The sequence below is a fragment of the Canis lupus genome, chromosome 38 (assembly GCF_011100685.1).
Source record: "Canis lupus familiaris isolate Mischka breed German Shepherd chromosome 38, alternate assembly UU_Cfam_GSD_1.0, whole genome shotgun sequence".
Lineage (NCBI taxonomy): Eukaryota > Metazoa > Chordata > Mammalia > Carnivora > Canidae > Canis > Canis lupus.
This window is the reverse complement of record NC_049259.1, coordinates 20472079-20481232: the sequence shown is the minus strand read 5'-3', so window position 1 is coordinate 20481232 and position 9154 is coordinate 20472079. Positions and strand designations below refer to the sequence as shown.

The window sequence follows — 9154 nt, the reverse complement described above, 5'->3', positions numbered from 1 at the left end:
CTGATTACAGATGTGGCTAATCCACTTGCCCCGGGGCGGATTTTCTGGGCCGCCAGGCCTCCAACCGGCTCCCCTCCACGCCCCCGCGCGAATGGGACAACCCGGGGAGGCAGCTTCTGCAAATCACCGCCTGGAAATGGTGATCCTGCCCAAATCCCCTGGGGAAACAGTGAGGATGAGCTCTTGCACCGTGTGAGATATGCTATTTCTAATGCAAAAAAAAAAATAAATAAATAAAATAATAATAATAATAAAAATGAAAATTAAAATTAAAAAAATAAAAGCGCACTGAGACTCAGTCCCCAAAATGAGCCCAGCCCGGAACTCCCGCTGGCGCCTTTCCTTGCAATCGCTTTTGCAGAAAGACTGGATAAAGCTGCGTTTCGTAGCGTTTGAAACTCTCTCTTTTTTTTTCCTCCCCCTTTGCTAGAAATCCCAAACCCCGGACCGACATCGGTTGGAGACCCGCGGCATCTGCCTGCGCGGTGCACGGGCTCCGCAAAGGCTCCCCTCTGCGCGCGCGGCTGCGTCAGACCCTCCCGGCGGAACCCCGGCTGCCCCGGGGCGGGGCGGGGCTGCTGCGGGCGGCGGCGTCAGAGCTGCCCCCTGATTGGCCGGGCCGCCGCGGGCCGTGCTGCCAGGAACTGCCTCCTGATTGGCCGCACTGCGGGGCGGGGCTTCGGAGCTGCCGTCTGATTGGCCGGGCGGCCGCCGCCGGGCTATAAAGGGGAGCCCCGCGGGCTCGCCGGCAGCTCGCAGGAATCCGACCGCATCTTGCTCCCCTCCGAAGGCGCAGCTCCTCCCGCTGCATTTCCAACCCCAGCTCGCGAACCCCACGCCGCACACCATGTGCAAAGGACTTGCAGGCCTGCCGGCTTCTTGCTTGAGGAGGTAAGATTATTTGCAGCCACTCCCCGCGGTAAACTTTGGGACACTTTCTCGGTCCCTTTCCCTTGGCCGCTTGCTCACCCAGCTCTCCGGGGCGCGCAGCAGAGCCTCCACCTGCTGGCTCTCCTCCACGGCCAGCTGGACGTCGGCACTGCAGAAGCGCGCCCCCCACCCCACCCCCCGAATGTGGGCCCCCATGTGACCTGGCTTTTGAGGACTGTCCTGACCCTCTCTCCCTGAGCTAATTCGGAGTAAGAAGGGACATGAGGCTTAGGGGCTCACACAGGGCTCTGCGATCGCTGCGGTTATTTGCACATCGCTGGGGGTCTGTGGACTCACGGCTCTGAGCTTTCGGACCGGGTGGTAGGTCCTGTTTAGGGGAAGACACCCCAGAATGAGGTCTGGCTGCATCACAGGCGTTGCAGTACCTTCCACTCTCTATGCTCCTATAAGCAAGTGTGACAATCCAGTGTGAGTTCCAGTGCTAGACCCCTTTCTCTCTCTCTGCCACCTTCCCCCAGTTCCTGAAATGTCTCACGTGAGTGGTGGTTGAGAAGTCCCGATCCTAACAATTCAGTTAACAATTCAGTCCTCCTGCAGACATTGTTTTGTCTACTGTCCCTTGATTAAAAAAAAAAAAAAAATAGTAAAGCTGCTTCATAGCTCCTCATATGCCTTTGCCTTAAAAAAAGGATAAATAAGTGCTTTCAGAGAATGCTATATATTAGCCAGCTGAAAGAGAAATACAAAACTAGTGCATATCATTATTATTTAATCTTACAGTTGAAGGTACAAAGTCCGTCTGTAGCTGTAGCACCCCCTTGTTTCCCTGCAAATAAAAATCACCTTAAATTTCAATTTAGGAATATCCCAGAAAGCACAGCCTTCCGTGCACTTTGTAGAAGTTTGCCTTCCAAATATTCAGTCATTCAGGGGTGTGAAAAAATATTCTTTTTAAAATGTGCTTTCATGGGTGCCTTAAAGTGAAGCAGGAGGGTCTGGTAGGAAGTACTCATGGAGGGAGTGCCCCTGAGCTCCATCATGACTATCCCGAGCTGAGTGGAGCAAATTAGTCTGAGCTTCAGTTAACTCATATATAAAATTAACCATACAAAAATAAATAAAATAAAATAAAATAAAATAAACCATACAAAATATAGGAGTGTCAGGAAACCGTTATGCTCTGGTAAGTATTGCAGGAGACAGATGAATGATTGCACAGATCTGCCCAAGGAGCTAAGAAGCTAAGCTGGGGAGGTAACCTGTATATCAGCAAAGTGAATGGCTCTTCCCTCTTCACTGGTCAACTGCAAATCAACTAGTCTAGCACGTTCCCCCCTAGCATCAGTGCCTGAGGCTGCAGGAAGCCCTGAACTGCTCAAGGTCAAATAGGCAGTGGATGGCCAGTGCACATCAAATCCGGTGTCATGACTCCAGTGACCTCTAAAGTCATGCTGGCTTTTATTTTTATGGTTGAAAGGCATCCTAAGGACAAATGTAGCATCCTTGCTAAGCATACTAACAACTCTCTATGAAATGACTTGCATTACTCAGTAACTTAGATCTCAGCCTGAGCCGGTACATGGCAAGGTGAAGTGAGGTCTATTTTGACCAGATCATAATATGTTTGTGTCTTAGAATCACTTGAGCCTTTAGGATTCTATCTTGCTGTCATTGAGGAGGATTTTGCATCCCCTGAGCAGTCGGAGAAGCAGAAGAGGGAAATCAGTCTTGTGAGGAAGAGATAATCCATTTTTAGGGGCAGCCCAAGAACGTAAGGGAATTCAAGCTTCTGGAGAAATGCCTGAATGGAGAAGCCAGTGACCTATCAGGAGCTGTCATAAAATGCCTTTTTTTTTTTTTTTTTTATCCTTGAGACTTTCTTTCTCTCCCTTTCAGTAGGAACATCTAGCCATTCATTGCTTCTAAAGTGACATTTCTCTTTTAAAAACGATTTCTTGGCTTTTATAATAAAAGAGATTCAAACAAAAGAGGAATTAACAGAGAGAAAGTTGAGCTTAAAAGCTTACTAAAAGGTCCTTCTTTCTAAGTCACGCACCCCGCTGCTCCCTCTCTATCCATTAAACAGTGCAAATAAGCTCTGCTCTAATTAAACAGTCACTAGCTGCGGTGATGACTCTTGCTTGCTTCTCGATTGTTTTTAAGGCTCAGATGCCCTTTATAGTGCAAATGCCCTTAGAATGTAGATATTACACAGGAGAGCAGTAGCAACAGCAGAAGCAGATTTCTCTAGAAGCAAGCCTGAAGTTGCTCAGCTTTTGGCCAGAGCATTTGCCTTTGTGGCCTCCTCCACTTCCCTCTGCTGGAGCTGCATCCCCACCTCCATAAATACCCGAAGGTCAATCGCCTGGCCCACCTCCTGGGACGCTGGGACCACCCAGCCCTTCCCCTTGCTCTTAGGTGCTTCTGCAGGTCCCTCTGCTAACAGGGAGGCAGGTGGAAACAGCCACCACCGTCTGTCCAGAAGGTGGCGTGCAACAGGAAAGGTGCCACATTTCCCTCTCAATTACTGCTTGCCCTCCAATTCCTACAAATTACCCAAAGAGCGGTCCCCTTTTCAATGTGTGTCTGTTAAAGACCCCAAAGCATTCCATTGGTCAAAATGATAGGTTTACAGAAGAGCCTCCTGAGGCCAACTGAGGGCCAGCATTGTGTCGCAGGTTTGGGGCCCCTGGGGGCTCAATCGGTGAAGCGTCTGCCTTCTGCTCAGGTCTTGATCCCGGGGTCCTGGGGTTGAGCCCCACATTGGGCTCCCTGCTCAGCAGAGTCTGCTTCTCCCTCTTTTTCTCTCTGCCCCTTCTCCATTCATACTCTTTCTCTCATATAAAATAAATACAATTTTTTTTTTTTTTTTTTAAAGAATTCTGTTGCAGACAGAGCAGGCTGTGCTGTGACTCTGGCCCCGGGTTTCATAGTGAGTCACAGGCAAACACAGAAGTGGGATCTCCTTTTCCTGACTGTTCACGCCAACTTCAGCTCCCATTTTGTAAATAAACTGCCCCGGCCCCTTTACTAGTAATGGACTCTTTGAGCTCTGCCACCAGGGTATCTTTTAAAAGGGCTAATTAGGATTATTCTTTTTCTTCTTCTGTGCAGTGCAAAGGATATGAAGCATCGGCTTGGTTTCCTGCTGCAGAAGTCTGATTCCTGCGAACACAATTCTTCCCACAGCAAGAAGGACAGAGTGGTGGTTTGTCAGAGGTAAGAGAAAAGGCCTCGGTGAGGACCCATTGAGTGTTAACTATTTAATGTCAGAGATGTTCTATGAGGAGGAAAGGAAGTGGTGTTCCTAGCTAAGCTAGATTTGGATTTTGATCCAAATGGTGGCCATTTTCATGAAGACCATATTTGCATTTGAAATTTCCACCCATTTTGTGGAAAGACTGTCCTAATCAAGAATAGGTCTCATCATGAGGATAGAAAATAAGTGTCTGCATTTTTTTCAGGATCTTAAATTTCTCGCCCTAAGTTTGTATCATGGCATTCAAGTTTTTCTTTCTCTTTGTCACGTCTCTAGGGTGAGCCAAGAGGAAGTCAAAAAATGGGCTGAATCACTGGAAAACCTGATTAGCCATGAATGTAAGTCTGACGGCTTTCTTCCCTGCTAGGAGAAGGACAAAAGCTCTCTAGATAGACAAGTTATCTCATATTATATTTGATCTAATAAGAATTGCAGACAGAATTGGGTTTCTTCTGGCTTCCAGACTCAAGAGAATCAGTCTATTTAAAATTTTACCATGCCCTGGGCTTTGTGATAGACAATGGAAAGTTCATACAAAACCATGTGGAAAATCATCTCTCTCACCACATGGGAAACAGGTTGAGGGGAAAACTTCAAAATATTGAGACTTCTTGCAGAACCAGCCTTAGTTTCTCTTTCTCAAACTTACTTTGGCAATCGACTTTGAAGCCAAAAGTAAGCCAAACTTACTTTTGGCTTCATGGGTATTTCAGAAACACTGAGACTTCAAACCTTGAGCAAGAAGCACTAGATATAACTGGGATCCAATAGATGTCAAACAGATTAGGGTCACCTGACCCCAAGTGACCCTCAGAAAGGAAAGAAAGGGTGAGGCGTTTGAGCCCACGCTTTATTCTCTCAAGCATGTTGAATTTCCCTGAAATACACTGTCCAAGAGGTCTGCCAGTGTGGTGACAAGGGTGGCTCTTTCTCCTCCATCACAGGTGGGCTGGCGGCTTTCAAAGCTTTCTTGAAGTCTGAATACAGTGAGGAGAACATTGACTTCTGGATTAGCTGCGAAGAGTACAAGAAAATCAAATCACCCTCTAAACTAAGTCCCAAGGCCAAAAAGATCTATAATGAATTCATCTCCGTCCAGGCAACCAAAGAGGTAGGTCTTCACGGCACAGAACTCTCTGAGTCTTAGTGAAATTTCCTGCAAGTGATATTTAGTGGTGTGGATCTTTAGATCATCTGAGTTAAAGGAAATGATGTAACAGTGGAGGAGATTATTAAAACCTTGACCACCCCAAATAAGTCAGTTAAGAAGAAAGCTTTCATCCAGATGACTTAGATGATCTCCCTTAATGAGTTTTTTGATAAATCTTCCCAATTTGTGAGAAAGAACGAAGAGATTGTCCTGCCCACCCAGAAGCAGATGAACCTCTCTCACATGTGCCAGGGTGGAGCTAAATATTCTTTCTTTTTTTTTTTTTTTTTTTGTTTCTGGGGTATGAATGAAGGGTGCATGTGATGCCTCCCCACAAAGCATGCAGTCTTCCCTTGTCAACAAGGCCATGTGTCCAATACATCTTGGTCTTTGCCATATAGGTAAACCTGGATTCTTGCACCAGGGAGGAGACAAGCCGGAACATGCTAGAGCCCACGATAACCTGCTTTGATGAGGCCCAGAAGAGGATTTTCAACCTCATGGAAAAGGATTCCTACCGCCGCTTCCTCAAGTCTCGATTCTATCTTGACTTGGCCAACTCTTCCATCGCCGGGTCAGAGAAACAGAAAGGGGCCAAGAGCTCTGCAGACTGTCCTTCCCTGGTCCCCCAGTATGCCTGATTCTCACACACACCGGAGGGCTGAAATGCCAAGACTCTATGCCTGGAAAACCTGAGGCCAAATATTGATCTGTATTAAGCACCAGGGCTTTATCCACATCGTAGCTTAGTGTTCATGCTGCCTGACGTGCGTGAGTCACTCCCATGTAAGAAATAGATTTAGTTTTGATGTTTGGTGTCCATCAGGGCAGGACCTCATTCCAGTCCAGCTTTCCCAGATTTCCTTTTGGGTGCCATGTGAGCAAGTATCCAAATAATGGTTTTGTAGGGGTGGCTTTTCAAAGACTGTTGCAGTCTTCTCCTCCCAATGGCTTGACCTCAGGTTGGTTGGTTGGTAACATTTCATGTGACATCTACAAGCACATGTATTCTGTTGGCACTTTCTCTAAACTCTACATGTTTAGATGGGGTTGATCTATCGTGTGTACATATGTGTGTGTGTAAATATATGTATACACGTGTATACATATATTTACACACACATATATATACACATTCTATGTATATGTGTCTATATGTATATATACATATATATTTCTGCAAGAATAGATAGGAAAGACCCTAGGTGCTCATAACTAGAGTGTGCGTACATACCTAATGCATGTTCTGATCCCTGGTCTTTCATCCTGCAATCAAACAGGCAAGCAGAGCCCATTCCCATGCAGGCCAAGAAAGGAATACTAACCTGTGGAAAGTTGGTTCTGTAAAACACTATAGGTCCTGTCGGCCACACATCCGAGGGACTCCATGCGTAGCGTAACCACTGATAGCTTCCACGTTGAACAGTATTCTAAGGAGCAGATATCCTAAAGAATCTTAAGCCCGGCTGACACAGTTCTGTCTTGAGCTGGTTATTTCTTACAGCATTTTGCAGTCCCTCAGCTGCTGGCCTTCCCTTCTTAGCCTGGGTGCTTGGCCATGATTGTCAGAAGCCAGGTTGCTATGGAATTGGGAGAGAAAATGCTCGAACCGAATGAAGACACGCAGGGAGGGCCTCGCCAGCTCTACCTGCTGTAAGATACTGGCTGAGCGAGGGCATGGAACTTCAAGGTTAATAGTTTTATCCTCTACTCTTTTTCTCTCTCCTGATCAAGGGTGCTCTCCTCATCTTGTCCCCCCCGGCCCCACCGCCCCGAGGACTTCAGACATCAGATGAGGCTCCTCCCTTCACTCGGTTGGTTGGTTGGTTCCCTATAATGGCTCCGGGCTCTATGCCTTCAGTTAGAAACCAGCAGCAAGGGAAGGATTGTATTTTATAAGCGGGAAACATGTTTTCGCAAACTGAAAAGCCCTCCTAAGTTTCTCTTTTGAAAGGAGGACCTTGTTCATTCCACCCTGAACATCAGGGCTACTAGAGTCTGCAGGTATACCTTTCCAGCCTCTGAGACTAAATGAGAGAGGAAAGGAAAAAAGAAAACAAGAAACAAAAACCAGTCGATAGAACTACTGTTTGGAACTTTTCAAGGCACGTGAAATACTTGAAAATTTCTCATATATGTTATTTATGATGTTGTTTTCTACAATGTTTTTATTATTGTATTGTTTTTTAAATGGAGGGTGCAGGATATCACCTGAATTATTAATGAATGGCCAGGAAGTAATTTTCTTCTCATTCTTCTAAAACTCCAGCCTTTGAAGTGCACACACACACACACACACACACACATATGCATGCACATTGCACTAGTTCCTCCAGCATAAATTGCATACGTGAGCACCTTGTGGCTTGTAAACCAACAGATGGGGTTGCACAATGAAAACCAGAGTGTGCATAGACCAATCTCACCCTATTAAAGATGTAGGTTCTTTCAGTTATGCCCTTCTTGTCTCTGGCAGTCTTATTTTCCATGTTCCCAGAATTCCTCCCCTCTGTCCCTTTTATTATACATGGTTCCACAGTTTTGTCTCTAGTTGACTCCAGGATCCAGACGTGTAACTCTGTTGATCTTGCCCTATTATAACTGTCATTATTCTCAGATTGTACCTGTGCTCACGGGCTGCTGTCTTACAAAGAGATCTGGAAGGTCATTCTGAATGAGAAGTAAATTATTTTATGTAATACAATTTTCAAGTGTGTTTTTCAATTGTATTTACCTCTTATTTTGCCACCATTTGAGATGCTGAGCCAACCTGCTCATGGCCTGTGGGCAGAACTCTTCTTCTCTTTGCATGCCTGCTTTTATCATGCGCTTTAAAGGCCTCAAAGCTGATGCTTCCAGGGAAACACATGCATCTTAATAATAAGGGTAAATAAATGCTTCATACGAAACTATCTGCTTGTAAACACATTAATGATCCACAAGGATGTGCGATGAGAAACAGCAAGATGTAGGACGATGATAGAAAATGGCTCATGTCCAGGCTTCGATCTGTCCCATGCCAACTCTGGAGAAAGCAGCAGAAAATAAATGTTGTATATTTTCCTGTTCCTGCCACTGCTCTGACTACCTCTCATCACAGAGCCGAGGCAATCTGGGCTCCAAAGACTTTGCTCAACAGACTTGGGGTGTACTTGCAGGTCCTCAAGAATTGTTCAAGAGATAGAGTTTACCCTTCAGAGCCGTTCCTCTTCCACTTATCTGTCCAATGAGAAGGTGGGAACAGAGGAGACTCAGAAGGTAGATGAGAGCCATAGATCCCTGCAGGACAGACTCCTGGCCCAACTGCTCAAAAGCCCTCCCTCCCCCTTACAGATTCTCTCCCCTAGAAAAGAGGTATAGAATGTTCCCAATCACAGTCACGGATACAAGGTCTGTTATACCTGTGAGACCTCCATTTCCTGAATTCTACTTCCCCATTGTGGAAGTCAGCTTACAGGGTGTTCAGGACCACAGAATTCAGGCTATTTGGAGGAAGAGACCCCTTCAGGGATCTGACAAAAATCATGGACCATCTTCTGAGAAAAATACACAAAGGGATCCAGATTCATCAGAAAAATTTAGAAGGGGTGGGGCACCTGGGTGGCTCAGTGGTTGAGCATCTGCCTTTGGCCCAGGGTGTGATCCCAGAGACGCAGGATCGAGTCCCACGTCAGGCTCCTTGCATGGAGCCTGCTTCTCCCTCTGCCTGTGTCTCTACTCTACCTCTCTCTCTCTGTGTCTCTCATGAATAACTAAATAAAACCTTAAAACAAAAAGAGAAATATTTAGAAGGAAGTTTTGCAACTCCCCACCCCCTCCCCAAACACACAGGGATGCCCTTCCCCTCTCCCAAG

General features: G+C 46.2%; 1 protein-coding gene across 2 annotated transcripts; it reads left to right on the top strand.

The window, feature by feature from the left end:
• The first annotated feature begins 741 nt into the window (after positions 1-741).
• Positions 742-8212, top strand: RGS4 (regulator of G protein signaling 4). 2 transcript variants are annotated; one of them, XM_038586239.1, is made up of 5 exons: positions 742-891; positions 4006-4110; positions 4427-4488; positions 5095-5261; positions 5702-8212. In XM_038586239.1, exons 1-5 carry the CDS (start codon positions 848-850, stop codon positions 5939-5941), a joined length of 618 nt encoding a protein of 205 aa, XP_038442167.1. In that variant the 5' UTR covers positions 742-847; the 3' UTR covers positions 5942-8212. The 2 variants fall into 2 exon arrangements, with proteins under 2 accessions (XP_038442167.1, XP_038442168.1); XM_038586240.1 differs by lacking the exon at positions 5095-5261 and having other exon boundaries at positions 5702-5915.
• Positions 8213-9154: the final 942 nt, after the last annotated feature.